Source organism: Chinchilla lanigera, unplaced genomic scaffold (assembly GCF_000276665.1).
Source record: "Chinchilla lanigera isolate Chin_1 unplaced genomic scaffold, ChiLan1.0 scaffold00021, whole genome shotgun sequence".
Taxonomy (NCBI): Eukaryota; Metazoa; Chordata; class Mammalia; order Rodentia; family Chinchillidae; genus Chinchilla; species Chinchilla lanigera.
This window is the reverse complement of record NW_004955422.1, coordinates 21694934-21720143: the sequence shown is the minus strand read 5'-3', so window position 1 is coordinate 21720143 and position 25210 is coordinate 21694934. Positions and strand designations below refer to the sequence as shown.

Here is a 25210-nt window from a genome sequence, read left to right as displayed (position 1 = left end):
GGTTTTTCTCCGGTACCAGGAACCGAACTCACGACCTTGCGCTTGCCAGGCAAGTGCTTTGCCGCTGAGCTAAATCCCCAGCCCCCTGAGCAACTGATTTAAAGACAACAATATGCAATGGAACAACCATTGGTGAATTCCTACCATCTTGTCTAGTGAAACTCTGTATTGTCGCTAATGTTTTATTTGATAATTATTTTTTATTCTCTTTAATGGTTTGAGCAATCTTCCATTCTTACATCTGGGCAACATGACTGAGGATAACAATATGTAATATAACAACGAAAAAAAAAAGTTCCATATACTCCATACTCGGTTTTCCTTGCTATCAGTATGTTGTCACAAATGAGTATACTTGTCACAGTGTAGGACGCAGATTTCCTTAGTTTTTCTTGAATATCCCTTTTCTGTTTCAAGATCACCACATCTCTTTAGGGTCTTCTTGACTGACAATCTCGTACACCTTTCTCGTATATGCCAACCTGATAGTTTTGAAGAACACTATCAGGTACTGTGCTGAATGTTCCTCAATTGGGGTTTACCTGATGTTTTTGTCAAAACAAGACTGGAGTTAAAGACTTTTGAGAGAAAGACCACAAAGATGCCACTTTCACCATTCATACTAAGTTAGGTGCTTACTATCAAGGCTAAAGACACATACTATCAATACAACTTATCTCTGTTGCTGATCTTGGCCATCTCGTTAAGGTAATACTGTCAGATTTCTCCAATGTAAAATTATTCTTTTCCCACTTTTCATGCTCTATTGTCTGGAAGTAAGTTCACAATTCAGCAGTGCAGTTATATTCCACCTCCTTGCAAATGGAATATGTACATCATTTATTTGGAACTCTTCTGCACTGTGAATTTGTCTATTCTTCTGCACTTGGTTATTTATTAAATCATTTATTAATATCAATTTGGACTCACAGATATTTATTTTAAATGCTGGGTTATCATCCAGCAGTACCTTACCTATTTGGTTGCTCAGCTTTGGCCACTAGGAACTGTTTCAGATGGGGACTTGTTAATCTGGCATACCTCTGTTGTCTGTGGCTGGTTCTGCTGTTTGAATGCTTCCTTACTTTCCGACAGGCTTATCTTGTATATTCCTATCCCAGTCCTAGCCATTTCTCTAAGAAATTCTCATTCCTTTCATTGAAAAGAGAAAGGTATCAGAAACCAAGATCTGAGCCGGTCATGGTGGTACATGCCTGTAATTCCAGCACTCAGGAAGCTGAGGCAAGAAGATTGCCTCGAGTCTGAGGCCAGCCTGGACTACACAGTGGGTTCAAGGCCAGCCTGAACTACATAGCAAGACTCCTGTCACAAAAAGCAAACAAACAAAAAATCAAGATCTGGACCTTAAGTGTGCTCACTGATTCTTGAACCTTTCAGCTGATGAGCAAAGAAATACATGTTTGTGCATTAAACCTTGGAACCACACATATCCATAACTTTCTATATGCAATCATCTGAATCTGTATTGTTAAACATGAGTTCACAGTGGTCTCCAACTCTAATTAGTTACCGCATGAAGCATTTTAGCCCCTTCCCCTTGCTATCTTACCTCCCACTTCAACAGTGAGAAGCCTGCTTTGCATCTTCTACAATCCATTTACTTAATTGCTCAGTTCCACCATATACATATAGTAGTATTAGAATTGTTAACCTACACCCTATGGGAAATAATGCTACCAACCAGCATTTACACATGGTTCCTTTTGCCTTTACTCATTTCCAAAGTTACTTAGGGCAGTCTGCTGATGTAGTACAGTACTAGAGCACTTGCCTAGCATGCAAGAGATCTTGGGTCCCATGCCTCAAACAATAAAACAACAACAAAAAAATTCCTTATGGCAGCATTCGCTCCCCTACTCCCTTCAGGGAGATTGTTTCATATGTTCATAATATAATTAGACTGTCACCATTTGCATCCCAGCCTGGGATCATTTGACCTTCTAAATGATTATTTATTTAACTACCAAACAAAACAATTCAGTTTAATTCTTTACTGCGGTAGGGTGAAGAGTGAGAAGCCACTAATGGAACTTGAAAGATTCCAATTTAGACATTTTTTTTAAGTTTTTGTCCAATCTCCACTTTAAAATAAAAATGTACTGAAAGCTACTATAATTCATTTATTTTTAAAATGTACTGAAAATTTTGCATACAATAAATGACACAGTAAAAAACAACTGTTTCCTTGTACAACTGAGGCTTGGGTTTTTCTAAGAGCTTCCTGTCACTCTATTCAATTTTCCTCCCTGCTAATGGGAATAAAGAGTTTCCCAACCAGGACTGTGAGTTTATGGTAAATGTACTGATTGAATTCTGTCATTCAAGGGTAAATGTGCAACAACTGTCTTAATTTAATAAATGTGGACTTTATGCCCTGGAAGAAATAACGTCTCCCTAATAATTTTAACACAATTGTGAAATTTTCTATTTTAGCACAACTAACTTCACCAAGTACTGTATGATGACCCCAGACAATTACCATTCACTCTCATCACTAAGGAATTAATTTTGTCTAGCAATCTGGAATTTTCAGTCAACTTAAGTCCTTAAATTATTAAATTACCTGCACATTCTTATATTTATTCTTAAGTTCACAAGAGACTTTAGAGAGAGTTGACCACTCATGTAAAATTATCTTGACTATAAGAAAATTCTCCCCCCCAAAAAGAAAAAAAAATCTTTGTATGATTTTCTTTGTTACATTAACATTTCTTATCCTTGTAAGACTGCATAAATGACCATAATATACTAACATATAATCGCAAACTTCCAAGAATATAGTGTAAACTTCTGCTATGATCATTCATTTCATAGAATCACCAGAAAAGGAGACATCAAAAGTACATTCACCATGTCAGCCTTTGGAGGAATGAAATGGACCCAAGCCTCTTTCAATTCTTTATGGAAACCAGCGTTTATCTATAAATTGTTCCTACTCAGCACTTTTGCATGCAATTTAATTCAAAAGTCTAATGCCTGTCTTCGTACTAAGCATTTAGGAGAGAAAATCATATTTAGTTCTTCTAAATACTGTCAATAGTTTCTTTTCCCTCATTATTCTAGTTTAAAAATGCAATCTCTAGAATATTAAAACCTCTAATTCCCTAGTTAAATATTCTGAGGTAGTGTACTACCTTATTAAATCTTATTGAAAATCCCATTCTTGCTAATTTTTAAAAATCTGAAGATACCATAAGAATGATTATTTCTTTCCCTCTGTCTCCAGGAAACATCCAGTAAGTTACTCCATAAATAAATTACTGTGCTTTTGTACTGACATAAGTTTGTACCAATCTTGTAGTTTCCCAAAGGCTGCCTCAGACTCTAGCTACCTAGACAGGAAGTGAACTCTTTTTGAGCAGGCTGGAGACAAGAGCAGGAGGTAATATGAGAGGCAAATACTGGGATAAATAGGACTCAAATAAATAAATAAATACTACAAGGTTTTTGAGGGGTGCGTTGAGGAAGAGATAAGCAATTCCAGGAGACAACTGCTTTAATTAAAGGGTTCCAGTGCTATAAAAACAAGGCTCTCAGACACAATTAACAAAGCTCAACATTCCTCCATCCAAACTCTACAATGGTTATCATAATGATTTATAGGACATTAGCATAAAGAAATAGATCAAATAACAAGGAATCAATAAAGTTTAGAATTTCTCAAATCCCAAAATAAACTGGACAACAGTTGGGGGAAGGACAATAAGAAAAGGCCAAATGACTACCTAAATACATCCCCAGGAACACCATGCCTCATCAATTTCTTCTCTCTGCACCAGAACTAGGAGTTTTCCTGGTACAAAATACCAACAATCATGGCCAAAGAGGTGAGCAGGCAGCCTTAGCAGGGCTGTTTCATGCCTCAGAAATCTTTCAGTTTGCTCTGGTGGTTCACATCATGCAACAACTAAGGAAGTCCAAAGGCAAAGCTGCCAAGATAGATACAGTAAGAATATCACAAAGCAGAGCTGGCTTTATTTGAAAGCAGTTTGCCTGGCTTCACACCCATCCAACTTCACAGCAGTCTGTTCTCTAAGTTGTACTGGAATTGTGAGAAGTACTTGCCCCCGTTACACTCCACTGACAGCAGGGAAAGTCACTAGCTATGATCTCAACCAAGAGGCAGGCTCAGGATTCCATCACTAAGCTTACCTTTCAATCTCTTCACTCAGAGGTAGGAGTATTTAATAGTCTTTTCATCTTGACTTACAGGAGGCAATCCTATTAAAAGTTCAGCATGCCTAAGAATTTACCTGCTTCTCTGTGGGTCTCAGGATATAAGGGTAATACCAGAGAATAAACAGAAGCATTTCTGCAGACTTGGTCACTTGTCTAAGAACATCCTGGAGATGTCTGAGATTAGCAAGGCTGCAGAGTGCTGGGATAACCTACCTGCCACTCTGGTCTGAGGTCCAGGTAACGGACTGCCCCTCGGGTTTGGTTTTGTAACATATCCTGATGGCATGAGGGAAGTCAGTAGCTGTTTGAGCCCCTGTCTTCCTGATCTGTAAGCTCCAAGTGTCAGTGTCAAAGAAGAGTTCCCCGCAGCTAGGAGCCTGGCTGCAGCGAGCAAAATAGTCTAACTGCTCCCTCCAATGATCTGCAGGCAGAGTCACAAGTTCATGAACAATCTCATTCCTGAGCTCTTCAGAAACAATTGTCGGCTTGGAAGGCCTTGTAAATTTTTCAATACCTGGCACAGCAGCAACATCCACCTCCTCAACCTTTAACACAGATAAATCACAGCAGTCCAACACTAGCAAAAAATCCTCTCTCCCATGATTCTGTGTGTCACAGCAGTACTTTGAGCTAGAGATCCCAGATGCCTGTTCCTGGTTGTCATGGTTACCCTCTTTATCAGAAGCATCTTCTTCACCTTTATCATAGATTATAAAATCATTATATTCCACATTAAATGTGGTACTTGCATTTGTCATAGGAAGATGGCAGAATTCAGGTGTCCCAAATTTGCAGGCTTTGTTCGATGCCAACTGGTAGGTTTCCTTCGTAGAGCTGGTCTGTTTCTTGAATCTGTTTCCATCCTCACAAAAAAGCACTATGGTGCCCTCAAAGACGTGACTTTCAAAATCCACATCTAAATCCAGTACATAATGCTTCACAAGTATGTGGCTGGTGTTGGCCATGAGAGGCAGATCATCTCGGGAAGGGTCCAGCTTTATCTCCATGGTGTAGTTTGCTTTTGAAAAGCTTTGCTAAAATCTCAGATGTGGCTTTGTCTCTGCCTTAATCTTCCACAATCATAAGTGGCTACTAACAAGAAAAAAAAAAAACTGATGTCACAAGTTGTGTTTCACAATTTTCAGTCACCTGCCAAAGAAGAAAAGCACAATTAGGTAAATTCCAAAGGCCCTAAATGCTCCTGCAGTCTGCTGCTCCTGCAGGTTGACTACCATCCTTATAAAACCCCATTGTCGTAGATTCTCATGGCTAGAAGGCAGACTAATCTTCCTGACTGACATGAAAGAAAGCTGCATTATGGGGTTTCTAAAAATATTTCAATTACCAGTGGAATGAAATGGGCCTCCACAAAGGCAGAAGAATCAAGTTCCTAACTAGAACAGTCCTTGTTTTGGAAAAGACCAATTGTTATGCAAAATCGTAACTGAGAATCACTGTGCCTCTTGTTTTAAAAGATATTAAATGTATCATTTCTAATTTTGTGCATCAAAAGATAAGTGATTGTTTCTCTACTGTGATTCTAAGTAACAAGTGTGAATGAGGGCTAAATGGCCTCATACATTTTATTCTTTGAGAGTAATAATTTAATACATACAATGTAACTCCAGGGATTAATGTACTTTCACATTAGGACTGCTCTCATATCAGCACTTCCAGTAAATTACAGGAAAATGAGCCAATTTACCAGGAGTGCATTCTAAGTATTCCTTTGAGATTGTTCATGGAGATTTTTCAAATTTATAGTTAAATACTCAAGGTATATCATTACATCTTAATAGCTGAAAACCCATTAACATTCTGGATAATAGCCTTCTTGTGGCAAACAAAAGGTCTTCTCATTTGGAAAAAAAAAAGTATGCAAATACCTATAAAAGGAGAGAAATTAAAATGTAGAAACAGATGTTGTAATAAAATGTACAAATTCTTCATAAAAGTTCTGAATCAAAATGTATTCTTATTACATAATAGCAATACAGCTAAAAGAAAAATTATTTGAAATTATTTCAGTGCCTAATGTGTACCTAATTTCTTTAAGCATATGCTATTCATTTATTCTTTTAACAAAAATGTAAAAGGAATATGGCTAAGGAAAAATAGGAACTCTGACAAAAAAAACCTCTAAGAGAGTAGATATATTTAAAACAATTTTTGTATTTCTAAATATCAGGAGGCATTCTTTTATCAACTACAAAACATTACTTGCTTGACTTTTCAAGTAAATTGTGCCCCCATACGTTTTAACTCCTCCTCACTTCCCTTCTGACTTTATCTGCCTTTCTACTATATCTCTTTATTTCCTTCCCTTCTAGAATCTCATTCCAGCAAACAACCCTATTGAATTTTTAGTTTCTACCTCTCCACAGGTGATTTCCTCATCAAAGTCTCAGCTAATCTTAAGACTGGCCTCCCACAGCCTGGACAATTGGTTGAAGCTATGCTTCCAATTGTGGAGTTGATACTCCCTCTGCACACTGTCTGCTAGCCAAATGGCTTGATCAAGACACTGCTCCCTGAAGATGGCTAACTCCATGCCTCCATGACTTCTGCAGTGAGCCTTATGCCATCCCAAGGTGCTCTTAGCTCCCATCTCTCATATCTGCTCTCCCTCCATGCCTCAGCTCAAGCACAATTGTTTCTCAAAACCCTTCTTTGTGCCTGTCTCTCACCCACCAAACTGAAGGTGGCCCTGACTTTACATGCAATAGGAGTAAAGAGAAATCAGGGATGCAAACCATAGCTTGAGATTTCTTTATGCAGAAGCTGGTATTTCTCTTAATCCTAGAAAAGTCAATGGGCATAGGAGACAAACTAGGGTATATTATTTTCTGTATGAGAGTGATTGAACTTGTTAATTAATAATTAATAACCTTTGATAAAGTCATTGACTGTATCCATGTAATGAGAAACAATGATGCTAAAATTCCATTCTGCTGGTCTTCTGAGCTGCTAACATGCAGCCTGTTTGTTGGGCTTTTCAAAGAACTTAACTTTTTTTTTTGTCTTTTTGAGACAGGGTCTCGCTATGCAGTTCAGGCTGGCCTTGAGCTCACTTTGCAGCCCAGGCTGCCCTCGAACTTGCAACGATCTTCCTGCCTCAGCCTCCCGAGTGCTGGGCTTACAGGCGTGCACCACCATACCCGGCGCTAACTTTTTAAAAATAAAAACATATACACAAAAAAAAAAACCTTTGTGGCTGTCTAAACTATCATATTTGAAGAAAAATGGCTTAGCATTTATGTAAACATAGATATAAATATTCATTATCTAATCCTAGTAGATGCCTTCATTTCTGAAAATTTGTGTAATTTAAGAACAAAATATTTTATATATGGAAACCAGGCCATAATGAGTGAAGAGTGAGTGATCAAAACTTCATGTGTATTGACAGCCACTCCCATCACTCACATTACAGCCTGAGCTCCACTCCTGTCAGAGCAGCAGTGGCATTAGATTCTCATAGAAGTGCAAACCCTACTATGAACTGTCCATGACAGGGATCTAAACTGCTTGCTCCTTATATGATCTGAGGTGGAGCTGAGGCTGTGATGCTAGCACTAGGGAGTGGTTGCAAATACAGATTAATATTAGCAGAGAGGTTTGGCTGCACAGAGACATAATAAATCAATTGTTGCAGACTCATATCAAAACCCTATGAGTGACTGGCAAGTGAGAATTAGGCTGTATCTGATGGCAGGCTTTATAGTGGCCTGTGAGTTGATATACTTCAACTGTACAGCTGCATCTGGTGGCAGACTATAAATCAGAATCCAACACTTATTCCAATCCACACTTGGCACACTCACTATTTTATTTACCACTTCTGTCCACACCTCTTTCCCCCGCTGCATGCTTCTCAGTCACAGTTTGGGTAAGCTCATACGCTAACTGGCCAAAATGATTAAAATGTAAATATCACTGGATAGTTTTCTTGAAAAGGGGGAAAGGCCCTATGACAAGATAGCAGACTCTAAGACTGCCAACCAAAAGAAAGCTGCATATAAAAGAAAACACCAAGAATTCTATTTAAAGTACAGATTCATTGCAGCAGGTGATTCAAGTTCTCCAAGCCTGCTTTGTGTATGTGGTGACTAGCTGTATAATCAAGGTATAAAACCTTTAAAACTACTTTATCACAGGAAGATCAAGCACCTGCATTAAAAGACAACCTTTGGAGTTTCTCAAAAGAAAAAAACAATTAAAAGATGCAATTATTGACGATCTCTACTTCATCAAATGTGTCTGTACTCAGAGCATCATTCTTTCTGGCTAGTTGTATGGTTAAAACTAAAAAGCCCTTTAGGTTGGTGAAGAACTGATCCTGTCTGCTGCTAAGGGGATGTGTTGCGAACTTTCAGGAGAAGCTGCAGTTCAAAAGGTGGCCCATGTTCCTCTATTCAGAGAGCACTATAACTAGACAAACTAATGAAATAACAGCAAATATTGAGGCACAAATGCTAGAGACGATTGAGTCACCATGATATACAATCCAGGTTTAAAAATCTATCAGTACTCATGACGAAACAGTGCTTGTTTTTGTTCAATATATTTTTCAAGAGGATGTGCATGAGGTTATGTGCACTTTTATTGCCAGCCAACACCACAGCTTTCTACAGGTGAATAACTGGCCAGAGTTTCTGAGTTACGAGAATCACTCCAGAGATTTCTTTTAGAAAAACAGTCACCACTGGCAGCACATTTCAGTGACACAAAATGAGTCAATACACTTGCTTATGCATGTAACATATTCAACCCACCCAACAGGCTCAATTTGTCACTTCAGGGGAGAATGAAAAGTGTGTTCAAGTCAGCAGCAAAGGTGGCTATATTCAAAGCCAAATTGGCATTATGGGTGCAATGAGTGATCACTAAGGCTTCTGACATTTTTCAAACACTGGCAGAGATTTTGAAAAATTGAGATGGAGTCTTCTTTCTCCCAGCTGGTGCAGGATCACATATCTTGGCATTAAAAGAGCTTGAGCAGTACTCCCCAAACAACAAAAGACCCCAGAATTGGGAAGGAATGGATCCACAACCTATTTCTGAATAAGCCAAATGGGCCAGGGATATAGCTCAATGGCACAAGGGCCTGCCTGAATAAGCCAAATAAACCGACTTTGTCTGCCCCAGGAAAGGATCAACTGCTTGTGATTGCAAATGATGGTGACCTTAAAAGTATGTTTGAGACAACTTCAAATCTCTATAAATTCTGAATTAAAGTCAAAGCAGGTTATCGTGAGATTGCCACAAAAGCACTGAAAAGCCTGTTTCCATTCCCAACATTTTATCTTTGTGAAGCAGGGTTTTCTACAGAGACAGTAACCAAAATGAGCTAACAGAGTAAACTGGACATAAGCTACACACTTCGGGTGGCACTGTCTTCCATGACCCCTAGATGTGACATCTAGTTGCAGGAAAACAAGCTCGGGGCTTGCACTGATTCTGTTTTATGGTGAGTTGTATAATTATTTCATTACATAACACAGTGTAATGCTGATAGAAATAAAATACCCAATAAATATATAATGTACTTGAATCATCCCAAAACCATGTCTTCCACCAAACTGATCCCTGGTGCTAAAAAGGCTGCAGACAGCTATTGTAGAGCAATTTACTGCACTTGTCCTTGGTGCCGGAGAACAACTGTGTGGCACTGCCACAAGGCCTTATCTTTTCAAACCTGTTCTCCAAACCACTGTTATCAAAACCCCCAGTGGTTAACCACTGCTACCTCTAAAATAAGTGTACTATATTTTGTGTTTTGGAATTTCATCTTTGCCGTTTTTTTCTTGTTTTGATTTCTGGGGGCTTTAGTGGGGGTGAAGACACAGAGTCCTTCCATGTTGCCCAAGCTGGCCCCAAACTCCTAGGCTCAAATGATCATCCTGTCTCAGCCTCCCTAATAGTTGGAATCATAGGCATATTCCACCACACCCAGCTTTAATTTGTTTTGGGGGTTTTTGTTTTGTTTTGTTTTTTGGTACTGGGAATCTAACTCACAACCTCGTTTAATCTGTATTTTAAGTACTCAAATATCTGTCACCTTGCCTGGCAATCCTTTGGTTCTCTTCAGTAGATTCCAGGACATTCTTCACAAAGACCATTCGAAGTCTGGCTCATTCTCAACTGATTATGGGCCTCTGCTTTACTGAGATGACTCTGAATCTCTGAAACTCAATCATATCTCACAGTATGTCTAGTATCTGCATCTGACTGTATCCAGTACCTGTATCTGATTGCCTTCTCCTGATTCAGAGGGAATAACGTCCCTCTGTTAATTCTGTTCCCATGAATCCCAAACTTTGGGGTGCTTATAGAGCCAAATAAATACCACTCTTCTTTCCCATCCAAATTCTGAAAATACTTGAGATATACAGTAAAGATACAGCAGAGGAGGACCAAAATGCCATCATTATTAATAATGAAAGCTAACCTGGAGAACATGGCTTACTAAGAAAGCCAAAGATAACACATCAGCATTGGAGGAGTACAGGAGTATAGCTCACTGTGGTCAGGATTGCTGACCCAAACCAAACGGGTAGAGATGAATAGTACATGCCCAAATTTATCTGACTAGGTCACCTCACTTTCCTGTGGCTAGAAGTAAGGGCATCAAACCAGGAGTGTTACACTAATTCCCCAAAGAAAGAAGGAAACAACTGAAATAAGATGTATTCCCCACAAACCACCCCCTTCTACTTAACTGTACTTACAACCTTACTTCACTTAATACTTTTCTCTTGCCAACATTTTCTCTCAGTGACTCCATTCCATTCCCAGTATTTCATATACTCCCAGGGTTACCATCTTTAAAAACAAAAACATTTGACTCTGTTGCTTGTTTGTTTATTTTTGTGGTCCTGGGGATGGAACACAGGGCCTCATGTAATAAGCATTCTCCCACTGAGCTAGGTCCCCAGACCTCTGTTGGCTATTTTAACTCGTCTTTAGTTCACTGAACTTTGAAGCTGGAAAATTCTCTAGGGTTCACACAATTCAACTTTCTAGTTTTACAACTGAAGACAATAGGCCCACAAGGGTAAAGCAATTTACCTGAAGTCACCTATTTCTCTTTTCTTGTGAGAAATAGAACTTCTCCCACTAGCTAATGCTTTGTCTTAGAGGTCTGATCCCCTCAGCCTCACGGTCATCTCTTTTGTACTGTCCAAAGCACAAATCAAACATCACCTCTTCCATATCCTCATTCCACTTTCTTTATCTTCTTCAAGTTTTAGACTAATAACCAATTCTTCCTGTGATCATTTTGGAGGTAAAAGGAGAAAGTTTGAAGCCAGCCCTAGAAGACTCAACAGAAAACTATCGCTTTTGTGTTTTTTCCACTCTAAGTAATGTGTGATACATCTTTTATCATATGTTGCTTATTTACCTACTTCCTACTTGTCTTAGATTCATGGATGACCTAAATCTCCTTTCTCTAAAAGCACACAGCTCTTACTTGTGTCAGCTGGGGTCACAATCCCACATTTACAAAAAACTGAGCCGGCTGTGGTTGTAAACACGTGTCTGTGGCCACCCCGAAAGGCCTCGCTCAGCAAATGGTAACCATATTTCTAAGCAGTCTGTTGACTTCAGCATTTTTGGCTATCATTGTGCTCCAATTTAAAATGCCAGCCTGTCTCACTGAAACATTTTTCCACTCTCTGTCATAAGCCATAATATATAAAAGTTCCCCTTTTATCAAAACCAATGGTTAGTTTTCCAGTGGCTAACCACTGTAGCCTCTAAAGTAAGTGTACTATGTGGTATATATTTTAAATGCTTAAACAATTTTCTGAGCAGCACCATTAAAAGGATTTGAAAAGATTAATGTACAACAATGTTTCTCTTAATCAGGTGGGGAAGAATCAAATAATAAACAGAGCTATAGCTCAGAAAAGGAACTGCTCTGCCACTTTGAATCACCCAAACTGAAATAGATTCTGTAGAGACATTCCCAGTCCCACCAATGAAAATAACTTCATTCTCATGCTCAAGCTACAAAGCAATGGTATCACTCTCATGGCCTTTAACTCATCCTGCCTCATTTTACAGCAGCCTCCATCCTCCAGTGTTCTATCAATTCCTTGGGACTCCTGATTTTTGTGTTCATTACCGTGTTAAGTAGAGTACTTTATACACAGTAGGTTCTCAGTAAGTATCTGTGAAACTCGTATGTAAAGGCATTTGTAATTTTAACCTCTAGTTACTTACAGAACTGGCCTGGCTTGCATGAGTTATATAGGCCAGTAGAAAATATCTTTCTCCAGACATTGCACTGTTTTCTTATCAGGGTACACCTATACCTCTTTATACCATATCTTTTTTTCTTATAATTAGCTTAGAGGAAAAGAAAAAATGTTTACATATATGCTTCTTCTAGAGCATTAAGCACCCTGTGATTTTACAGATTACTTGACCGCAGCATGACAGCTTTCTCTACTCCAGGCATGTTCATTCTTTAGGACACATCTAATGCTCTTAATGATAGCCAGTTTACTTGTGGAAACAGTTTCTGGGCCAATTCCACAGATACTCAAAAGCATATAGTCATAGGAACATAAGATTATTGCTGTGAAATTAAACAATTAGAATTAGAAGGAAACCTGAAGTCTAAATGTATGTTTAGAAATATCACATTGACATATTCTGCAACTTCTTTCACCCAATGGTTTTGAAATGTAACCGTATTAATGCATAGAGACCTATTTCACTTCTTTTAACTGTCTAGTGACTCCATGTGAATACTCCACAATCTATCTGTTCATGCCCCTATTGGTAAATATTTAAATTATCTTAAATTTTGCACTGTTACAAAGAATGCTGCAATGAATTTCCTTGTATGTATCTCTGAGTGCCAATTTTCCTGGGTAAAATATCCAGAAGTGCCATGTTGCCTGATATAGTCGCATCGACTATCTTTTGGTTTGTTTATCCCTGGCACCTCATTTCTATTCCTTTATTTTTCTTTCTAACTCTTGTTTTGCCTACACCGCCTTTTTAAAACAGCATTTGGCCAGATTTTTAAAAACATAATTATCATTTTTAGTGCCTGAAATTAATTTATTTACATCACTGCAATTACAGTTGTAATAACACTGTTTTTCTAACTACCATGATTTTCTTTGCTTTTTAAGGTTTTTACTTTGTTTTTTTTCTGCATCCTGCCCCCCCACCCTGCTAATATTTCATAAGTTATATAATGTTTCCTTTCTTTAACAGTCCTAAAGTCAATTTCTCTAACAGTCCTAAAGTCAATTTCTGGCAGCCTTCTAAACAATACAGGACCTTAAAATTTAACCAACAGCTCCTATTCTTCCTTATTACACACCAGCTTCCACATTATTGTTGCCAAAATTTAGTAACACATTTTTAATAACCTATAACCAGCTTTTTAACATCAAGTTTTATTTGTATTTACAAATATGCTCACCAGCTCCTTACTCGTGACTAATTCATAAACCCCCCTCCACCCTTCCAGGTTCAAGGCTGCATGACATTCTGCATGACTTGCAATTTGTGGCTGCAAACAGCAACCATTTTATTCTATTTTCTAGGTAAGGTAAAACTCAGCTGGGTTATTCTTCTAGATCATGTGAATCTGACTATGTCACTCATGGTACTCAGCTAGAGGATGAGCTTCTTGGAGGATGACCAGGGTGGCTATGCAAAGCCTAACATGAGTATGTGAGAATAGTTGGACATCGTATATGGTGGCTAGCACTGCCAAGAGGAAATATCCAAAGAATGAGTTGAAAGCTGCATGGCCTTTTCTGCCCTAGTCTGGCAAACGAATGTGGCTAACATGTCTACTACATCCTAAAAGTCATGAAGTCCGTGCAGATTCAAGGAGAACAGAACACACCCCACTTTTGATGGGGAAGTGGTAAAACTGCGTAGTGGGAGAGCACGGGAAATGGGAGCTACTGCCATGGCCGATTTGAGAAAATACAATCTGCCCAATTTCCCATTTACTTGAGTATATATATCTTTAGTAATTTTTTCAGTAGGAGTCGTATGAGTAGTAAACTCAACATTTGTATATATTGCAATGTCTTTATTATATCCTCTATGGAATAAGTCTTTAACAAAGTATAGACTTTCAGGTTGACAGTTACTTTCACTTTGTACTTTGAATATACTACTCTGTTTTGCCCTCATGTTGTAGATGTCTGTTATTTATAGGCATTTCTTAGTATACAGGCCTCTTTTTCTCCATGATAGCTTTTATATTTTTTCCTTATATTTGATCTTCAATGTTTCACTTATTGTGTCCAAATGTGGATTTCTTTTTATTTGGCTCAGTATCTCTACTGTCTCTCTACAGTGGAATATGAATTCTTTCTCCAATTTATGCAGGAATCACTCCTTCACGGCCTCTGCCTTTCTGTGGATAATTCAGTTTCAGTTATCTACACGTACTAGTCACTGGTTCATTAACTCAATTCCCCTATTATTAGATCTCATAGCACTGTATAGTTCTCCATAGTTGCACAATTTTAGTTTTACATTTGTTTGTTTATTTAATTAATATCATGACATTTGTATATGAAAGGGAGTACCATTTCTGGTAACAGGAATACTTATATCAGATTAATCTTCCCACTATTATAATTCTAAAACTTTGAACAAAAAAAATACATGCACATGTGCACACAAAAATGAGCAAAAAGCTGGCAGAAATGTCAGGACGTTAACACTTAGAAGAGTGAATGACACTGAGTTTACTCTTTTATAGTTTTTCATTTAAGGGCAGGCCCAGGTCAGTGCTTGGCAAATCAGCTGAAACTCATATTAAAACCTGCAGTCTTAGTGCCTAAATAATCAGAGAATAGCCTGCAGAACTAATTCAGCAGCTAGAAAGTAATGGAGAACTTCAGAAAATGTAGTATCCACCATATTCTATATTTAGCCCCGATTACTTCTCCAGTTACCCCTTAAACTGTACATGTGCAGGGCAAAACAGCATAAGACCAAATAAATGGAACTAAACTGAGTTTTCACTGCTGCCCCTGCAGAGAAGGAACAGTTAGAAGTTTGACAATACGAAACATTAACATTCTTCAGAGGAACGTAACAGAATTCAGTTTCTACAAAGTATGGATCACAATATAATAACTAAACATAAAAACAAACAAGAAAATATAAACCATACTCAAGAAAAAAAGCAAGCAATGAAAACCAACTTGAATGAGTCCAAATGCTAGAATTAGCAAAGATTTTAAAGCAGCTATTAGTATTATAATTAAGAGCATAACTGCCGCAATAAGATAAACAAAGGAAAACTCAGAACAACAAATAGAAGCCGCAAAAAAAAATCAAAAGGAAATACCAGAAATGAAGAATCACATGTATGAAATTAAAAACTACTGGATAGTTTAATTAGACATTAGAGATTGTAGCAGAAAGGGTATGTGAACATGAAACTCCGTGGTAAAGCACTGGTCTGGCATGCATGAAGCCCTGCACTTAAAAAAAAAAAAAAAAAAAAAGGAAGAACAGAGCCCCCCTCTATCTTTGAGACAAAATCTAAAGGCTTAATATGAATATAATCAGCATCCAGGAAGAAAGGTAAAAGAGAAAGAGGTATCAAAGAGCACTATAGAAAAGGATAAGCAGTAAGAACAACCAGCACTTAGATCTTGGTTTCTAAATATCATTTTTCCAGGGCCAGGGATATGGCTCAGAGGCACAAGCGCCTGCCTGGCAAGCACAAGGTCCTGAGTTCGATTCCTGGTACCAAAAAAAGAAAGAAAAAAAGAAAATGACCATTTTCCAACAAAAGGAACTAAGCCTCTTTGGAGAAATGGCTGATTTTAGGATGGGAAAGGGGAAACACGGGATGAACCTACAGCATTACAGCATAATACAGGCCCAGAAGGTAAAGAGTAGGGGAAAGAAAAGAAGGAAAAGAGAAGAGAATAAGACAAAGAAGGTGATGAAAAAGAACAAAGCATCTCAAAATGACACAGGAATCAATCTAAAAGAGTTTCCAATGGCTAGAACAATCTAAGCAAGCAAAAAAATAATGGCAGTACAGGATTAGAGTCCAAAGAATAAAATACATACCAATGAGTCCATTCTGATGAATAAATGATTGAACAAATAAATAGAGGATATATCTTCTTACAGAAGAACTCCAGGTAATATATGTATTCCAGGTATATATGTCTTTCCAGAGGTAGAACTTAATTCCCCTCCCCTTGAGTACAGGCTAGACTTAGGGACTTGCTTCCAAAGAACAGGGAATAGAAAAGGAAAAACTGTATGTAGTAGAGAAATCTGGAAGACACAACTGTAACCACATTATCAAGTTTAATATCACCAGTGATAAGTCATATTGATATCATTATCCCTGATATGATGCAATGAGAAGGGTACTTTACCTCTGTAGTATTCCTAAAACCTATAACCTCAGTGTAAACATGAGAAAATATCAGATAAGTTTACAATGAAAGACACTCTAAAATCACCTAAACAAAACCCTTCCAAAGTGTCAGGACTACAAAAGCAAGTAAAGTAGAAAAATGGTCACAGAACAGAGGAGTCTAGGAGATATAATGATAAAACGCAACGTCATATCCTAAACGGGATCCTAAAATAGAGATTTAAAATAAAGCACATTAGTGGAAAAATGTAGTTCATAGCATTGTGCCAGTATTACTTTTTTAGTTTAACAAATATAATTACATTAGATATGAACCATATGGGAAAGTGGCGTGATGCGCATGTGAGAACTATCTATACTATCTTTGCAACATTTTGATAAACCTAAAAGATACCAAAAGAAACTTTACTTTTAAGATAGTCAAAATTTTCCAAATTTGGTGAGAGAGAAAGATTCCAAAATCTAAACAAGCCCAAGCAGGATAAATACAAAGGAAGCTATGCTTAGCCACATCATTATCAAACTGCTGAAAAACAAAAGCTAAAAAAAATCTTGAACACAGCCAGAACAAAATGACACAGTACACACAGGGAACAATAATACATACAAAAGTTAGTTTCTCATCAGGATAACATTTGAAGTCTCATCAGAGACAATGAAGCCCCAGAAAATGGTGAGATATTTTTAAGTGCTGAATGAATGAGGGGCACACTTGCCTCGGTATACTAGTCCTAAAAACCGCACATATATTATTAATTTGTTAGGAGGTCTCTATTTTTGTACTCAGCACAATGGCTGCTCACTCTTGCTGAAATTATCTAAAATTCTGAGTGAAGGGATGTTGAACTAAGGTCTACTGTATTCAAAATGGTAATTTCTCACATTTCCTTATTTGTGTATTATCTTTCTATTTCAAAACAAATATGATCTCAGGCCAAGCCTCCCTCTAAAATATCTAGATACTTCTCTTTAAGAAATGCTTATGCATACTGGTTTTGATCAACTGACACAGCATAGAACTGCTTTTCTACTCAAAGGCTCAGGCAGCTATTAAACTTTCCGGCCCCGCCGAACTTTTGTTTTAGCTCAGCTTAATACCTCCCCAATTTGGGAAAAATCATTCAACAGTGTCCTTAAGCAGTTATTACATTTTTAAAGATAAAATCACTTTCAAAGAGCAGAAACAGGTCAATCAAAGGATCACTGTTATCTTTGATTTAATTTCCATCTTTGAGATTAGGTCATTTGGACTTTAGGTCAGTGACCCTTAGTCATTTTATTTGGTTTCTAGCATTTTAACGTTAAGCTTTCCCCCTTTGTTCATTCCTTTTTATTTTCTTTCACTTTGAAAAAAACTAGTGTTAAAGCAACATAAAGCTGTATGTTTTAACTGTACAAGTACCAGGATATTCAGAATTTAAATTCCCTCTGGAACCATAAATCTAACCACACCCCCCACATAAATATATACTACAATAGGGTCTTTCATTGCAAACTCATACCCAGGAGGCAGTGTCATTTATCACTGAGTAAATAACACAAGATAACATAATGAAAAGGGGATTTTGCTTTACTCCCTTAACTATAAATAAAAATATGTAGCACTTTGCAGGATTACCACATGTGGCATGATATTAACTTAAATACCAATCTTTAATACAAATTGTAAATAGGATAAACTGTGATCTCTGGCCTCAAGGTTTAAATAGTCTCTCTTTTCTATAAATTTATTGCTTTCATGAAGCATGTTAGGGTGCCTGCATATAATTTGTAATCATGTAATGAAAGAGTCTATTGTGATATATGAGAGAAGAGGGGGAAGGAGAGAGAGAGAGAGGACGAGGAGAGAGAGAGAGAGGGAGAGAACACAAAACTGGAGTCAATGTTGTAAGAATTATACAAAGTGCTTGTGATGAAGATCGATGCACTGAGGGCAAACCAAAGTCTGAGTGAAAGACCTTTGCCAGGATAAAGAAAGCAAATCACTGTCAGCTGTGCCCTGATTTATATATTATAACCAGTGAAGGGTGGGGAGAGGTCTACTATGTGAACATTGAAAACAAAAACCGATTTGACTCCCATCAGTATACGTCTACCCCGAATTCTGCTTAAGCGTGAAGTGACATGATGGACCACAGCCTCCCCATGTCAGCTTGTTCACAGTGGCCGTCCTGGCCACATGAGAGCACGCAGATGCAGTTCCTCTTTGGTGCTTAACGCGTTTATGCTCACATTATCAGCAGGCATTGGGTTGCAAAGATCAAATTGGAAGTTATTTCACTATTTTCAAAGAGAAAAGAACTTATCCCTTTGATTGCTATTTGCTTGCAAAATAGAGCATGTTTTCAGTTCTCTACAGAGCGCCACTTCAACTAAATTAGAGTGATCAGAAAAAAGATTCCTAAAAGAATTCATTACAGTTTTTTTTTTTTTAATGGAGATTTTATTTTTCTACTCCATTTTTAAGAAGTTATACCTGCCTAAGGAGCCTGATCAGTCTAGGAGCTGGAAGGTTATTACCTGCTGAAGCACAACAGCTGACTCTTCATTAGGAACTACCTATGTCTTACAAACACTAAAATATTTGTTTCCTGGCACTATTAGGAATTAAAGGTTTCACACAAAATATTTGCACTTAAAAACTAGTAAATAACCTTTCTGTGTGAAAATTGTTAAAGATATGTCCATAGAACACAACTAAGAACCAAAAAATCACAGCACAGCTGTTGAGGGCGCACCTTTTCCATCATCTCTGATTTTGTCTTCACGAACCCTTTATCCTTCCCTCAGCCCTTGCCATCTTGCTCAACACACAAAACTTTTCAGATACAGCCAACTCTCCATCTAGGGATAAATAACTTGACTTTCCAGTTGTTGTTGATTTTTTTAAAGTACATTTATGGGAAAAGAAAAATCTAGTAAGAGCAGTGAAAGTATCTAGCAGAGGTAATCTATTTAGAAAGATAAATAATTGATATTTATAGGGTGCTTATTATATGGCCAGCATTCTCCCAATCTCGTGCAATCCTTATTAAACCCCTTAATAGCCTTGTTAAACCCATTCATGCACAGCATTCCATTTTTGGAATGCCCATAACAATGAAACACAATAGAAATTTTTCTCTCAAATTCTTGTTCCTTGAATTTTTCTATGTAACATATACGAATTTCATGCAAAAATTCAAAATATTGCAAACTTTCATATAGATGAATTAACATCATTTCAGAGATAAAGGAATGATGCTTGGGGATTTTATGCGATGAAGATTACCAAATATTTGAACTCAAGTGATTGGACTCCACAGGGTTATTTTTCACTACATCCACTGTCTCTACTACACAGCAACCCTGCACAATGTCCATGGCATGCTTCCTTACACTGGTGTTACTTGGAAAACCAAAGAGAAGCTCATCATTAATGACAACTAAGGTGAGGGAGACCCCAGGCTACGGTCAGGTCAGGGAAGAGAGGTAAGTACTGTTCAAACAATAGCACTGTATCTCTACCCAGCTCTCAACCTGTTCTAACATTTAAAAGAGACCTCAGTGAAAGTGAGACATGAGTAGTAGATTATTTTAACAAGTAGGAATTTTAAGGCATTTCTTTCAAATGTGACAATGTTTAGAGTACCTAAAACACAGCACTTATATTATTTCATAACTTCACATAGTTTTTGATGAACAAGTGGGTTTTCAAACATTAGATGTAATTTTAACTAAATAATTTTACCCAAAGCCATTTTGTGGTACATTTTCATGCTTGTACTAGCCATTTTCATGCTTGTATTATTGGGAATTAAGTAACTCTACTCCATCCCTCTCATTACTGTGTTATTCCATACTCATTTTTATTAAGTGTACATTAGAAAAGAAAATGGAATACCTCAGGGTGCCCTCCATCAACAACTGTAAATCACTTCACCAATGCTCTCACTAAAACTCCAAATCCCTGCTAGCTTAACTCTGACTACACTTACCACACTGATGGCAGAAGCCAAGCATGTCCCCTATTGCATGGTCCCATTAGAGTGTGTTGAAATTTGCAGATTTCTTTATGTTTCCCCTTCTAACCACTTGTTTGCTTTATGGATAATCATCTAGGTTCCATCCACCCCTCTGTGGCCTATTTTCCACTGCAACTCTAGCTTCAGACTCTTGCTTCCTTCCCACATCTACTATCCCACCTCTTAGCAGATAGAAGCCTTTCAAGTTGCTCAGGTTTTCCTACCAGAAAAAAAAGCACAGTAAAAACAAAATGTGCCTTCTCCTCACCGGGCTTGACAGCTACCGTACTAGCTTTTGTCTTTGTTTTGCTATTAAATTTCACCAACCAGTAGGTTATACCCGCTTCTATTTTATGACCATACACATTTCTTATAACTGTTGAAATCTAGCAGTTGACCACACCATTTCGCCAAAAGTTTACTTTTAAACATTCACAATTCGCTCCTTGAAATATCCAGCCTGAACTCTGTCCTCAATTCCCTTGACTCTCCTTGGCTTCTGACATTACTAATCTTCTACCCCGTCTCTGTATCTCCTCTAATAGCTCTGCATCCAGGGTTTAGTTCTGGGGCCTCTTTTAATTCCAAAGCCTATTTCTTGCTCCCATCTCAGGTTAAAAAAAAAAAAAAAAAAAAAAAAACTAATCATTCTATGCAAAAGACTCAACTCCTTATTACCAACTCTGATCTCCAAGTCTCAGCCCCCCAACTACAAAGCAATACTTCTTAAACTACCTGCAACTAAAGGTTACTTTACCATTTTAACTTTTGTAGAAACAAACCACTAAAAATGAAGAAAAAAGACATACAAGATACAAGTGCTTTTTATTGTTCCACTCTACCCTTCGCACCTTTCTACATTTGTTATGGTAGCATCACCTACCACTGATCCAAAGTCTTGCTTTACCTGTCTCCTTTCTTCTCCATAACTCTACCTAATCAGTCATCAACTTCTAAGTTGTACTCCTTTAAATTCTTTCTTTTATCAACCCTTTTCCAAACAGAATGCAAGAATTCTGACCCAGAAGCTACTAGTTCACCTACCTTAACTATTATGGTCTCCCTGTGTAGTGAGAATACTGAAAGTCCATACTGCAAATTGGCTTAACTTAAAAAGCAAGAAGCAGAAAAGTAATCCTGAGATAAAGGAGCAGGTTAAGAGAATCCAAAGACTGTTTAAATTACCTATCTAACAGGAAAAAAAAAACTCCAAAAGCAAAACTGACTCCAAAAGCATCCCTTCTGGGATGTCTGTCACCTTTTCCCAGGTTTCCACCTCTTAAGAGAAGCAGAAATGTTCCGTTTCAGGAAATAAGTGCCTCTCTCTCTTGAGAGCCCAAGTTCTATTTCTTTGAACATGCATCTTTTAATTTCTGTCTGATAAAGCCCTTCCTATGTCTCTTACTGACTAGTTCTAAAACTTCTTTTTCCATGATAGGAGTCAGCAAACCTACATACTTATTCTACAAAAAGAGTGGGATGGATTCCTTATCTCAGCTTCAGGAACCTCCCTGCCCCTGTCCAGTAACAACCAGTTTTAGTTGATGACTTGTAAATGAAAAATCTGTGTCATTCCTAGGCCTAGCATTTGACTACTGGTGTATGACCCTCTTTGCCTTCTCTCAAGGTAAACAAAATATGTCATGGCAGCTGTTCTAAAAATAACTGATAAGCAGAGCCCCCAGTTGGGCTGTGATGGACATGTGGTATGATAAAAACACACCTGTATCTTTTTTAAACCACAAAGATTTTGGAGTTTGGGGGCCTTGCTGATCCTTCCTAGGGCTAGGTAATTCCTGGATGTAGTAAACATCTTGGGAGAATGGAGAATACCTTTCATATGCCAGGGAGAATACCTTTCATATGCAAAAAAAACCAATCCATGCTCCACACTCCCAACCACCTAAGTCACCAAAGAGCCAAGCACCTTACAGGCCTATTTGTAACCCAAAAGTATCAGAAATGTTGACATGCAGCTCCTTCACTTAAATTTCTCCCTACTACTGTCCAGTGGAAGAATGAATCTGCAGACAAGCTCTGAATGGCCGAAGGGCTGTTGTAATGGTTGCCTGAGTCTTCAACAACTGAACAACTTCAGTTTTTTCATCCAGTTCTTGCATGACATGGCTTCTAAAACCTTAAAAATCCTTGTCACAATCAAGTCCAGTCATGTACCCAGTGCAAAATGGTGACACCACATTTTGAGTACAAAGGTTGAAATAAGACCAGATGGTAAAAGAAAAAGCCACTGTTCATGAAAAGCTTTGCACACCAGGAGCAAGATAAGTGCTGAATATTTTTTGTGGACATAATTCAACTAATGCAGATTTTAAATATAAAATAGTGGCTTCATTTTTAAAGATTTATCAGGCCACTCTGATTTCTGTTCTACTAGGATAAAAACTAGGAAAATATTTTAAACTCCATTAGAAGAACTAATGTAATTTATTATAGTCTATAAATAGTCATACTGGAAATAGGATCTAGATTAATACAGTGGGTTATAGAGTTCAGTACAATAAAAATAATGAAATGAGAAAAAATACAGACAAAAATATTAGCTCTTCCAGTAAGATTTGGTCTCCTAAAAATGCTGAAAAATAGTTTAATAGAAACTATTTCTGAAACTCGGTCCTGAAAGCATTAATGCGAAAATATCAGCTGTATTAGTAACAAATGTTCTGCTGTGAAGAGAGAGTGGCTATTCTAGCTCTTAGAAGAATCCATTTTATGAACAAAAATAAATTAAAGATACATAATTCTTGAATCCACAATCAAAAGGAAGTCCAAATCTAATTCTCATTCACAACATAAATCTCCCCTAAAATACATCCATAGTCATCCAGTGACTACCTGAAAAGCACCAGTTATATCTAATATTGTTTAATTCTTTAATATTTTATTTTTATTAATGCATGTTTATAGTATATAATGATTACATTCATTATGGGGAGTAACACATCTTTTTAAAAAGCACAGACAAATAGCAATACAACACATATCTCTATCAGCTGATGAATGGAGAAACAAAATACGTTCTCTCCATACAGTGGAGTATTATTCAGCCATAAAAAGGATTGAAATACATGTTATAACAGGTGTGACCCTTAAGAACATTATGCTAAGTGAAAGAAGGAAGATACAAAAGGCTACATGTAGTATTCTATTTATATAAAATGTCCAGAGTAGACAAATCCACAGTGACAGAGAATAGATCGCTCACTGGCAGGGACTAGAAAGAGGGAAAATGGGGAATGACTACTAAGGTACAGATTCAGACAGAGGTGATGGTTGCTTAATTCTGTCACTACAGTAAAACTCACTAAATTGTATACTCTGAAGGGTAAATCTTATTGTATGTAAATTATAATTCAAGAAAGCTTTACAAAGAGGGTAATAAGGAATAGCAAACAATATTTTAAAGAAGTTTTACAGTGATTTTCTCAGAAGTGTCCTTCAGAAGATTAAAAAATCTTAATTTGGAACAAAAGATTCATGAACGCATATAAATGATATTTGCAAGAGTATAAGCTGTTTTGAAACTACTTAAAAGAGATAAATACATATTACTTTGGGAAATTGCAGTGAAAGAGCCACGCTTTGCCAACTTCACATCTCTTTCCAACAACACAGAACTTCAACATTACAATTCATTTAGTATACTATTTGGAACAATATTTTTTAATTGCCAGCCTTGAGTATTTGTTTAAAAGAATATTTCCCAAACTTCAGTCCCATATACACCACCTTCAGTATTTCTGCCATCCTCACACCATCCGTGTTACTGCTCATTAAGTATTTTTCTTAAATCCACTTAACCACTGACTTACCTTTGTTTCATAACTTCATCTTAGGCAATAATACACATAAAACCATGGGTTTGATGTGCTAACATTTCTCCACTTATATTAAAATAAATATGGTCAAAATAAATTTAGTATATCTATGTACCATTTTAAATTGCCTTATATACATGAGAAGCACTGGCTTTAAAAAGAAAAAAAAGCTTAGCCTCGTAACAAATCTACGTCTATTACTTTAAAAAGTGACAGGAAAATTCAAACGTTCAGAAAAATTGATTCTCAGCAAAATTCAGGTCTATTCTTCCCCCTAAAGTGAGGCACATATTTCGTGGGAGCAACAGGACAAAGTATTTGAGAACAGTATTAGGGCAGAACGTAAAAGCAAATGGCGGACAGTAGGCTCCCACAAGGGGAGCAGCAGGAAGGACAGGGACACTAGGTCTTTTCTGGGGATTTGGGAATGCGGTGCTACTGCCACACTCTGATTGTCAGAGCTGACCTTAGGAGAGGACAAGTTGCTAGGGCTTTTTACAGACCCTGCTTCCTTCCTGCCAGCGCTGGTCAGGAAAGTGTGTTGAGGGGTCCACTCATGAAGAAGTGGTTCCATACAGAGCACAGACAGAGCCTGGGTTCCACGATATCTAGTCCTCCCATCTAAGGAAATGTGGGTTGAGATTTCACCTGTACATATTAGTGCAGTGACTGGCTTGTAACAGTTTCCCAAGAGGGGAGTTTTGCCCCATTTCTGATTGGGGATGTCATTGTGTAAGTCTTCAAGACACACTGAAAACACTGGCATA

At 37.5% G+C, this 25210-nt stretch overlaps 1 protein-coding gene across 1 annotated transcript in view; it reads right to left on the bottom strand.

The window, feature by feature from the left end:
• The window catches only part of LOC102004493 (chromosome unknown open reading frame, human C9orf3), a 340448-nt gene that overhangs the window by 300792 nt on the left and 14446 nt on the right, over positions 1-25210 (bottom strand). The window contains exon 2 of the mRNA XM_013513835.1: positions 4414-5349. Within this exon, the coding sequence (XP_013369289.1) occupies positions 4414-5207 (794 nt within the window). The 5' untranslated portion in view covers positions 5208-5349. The remainder of the gene's footprint in view (positions 1-4413; positions 5350-25210) is intronic.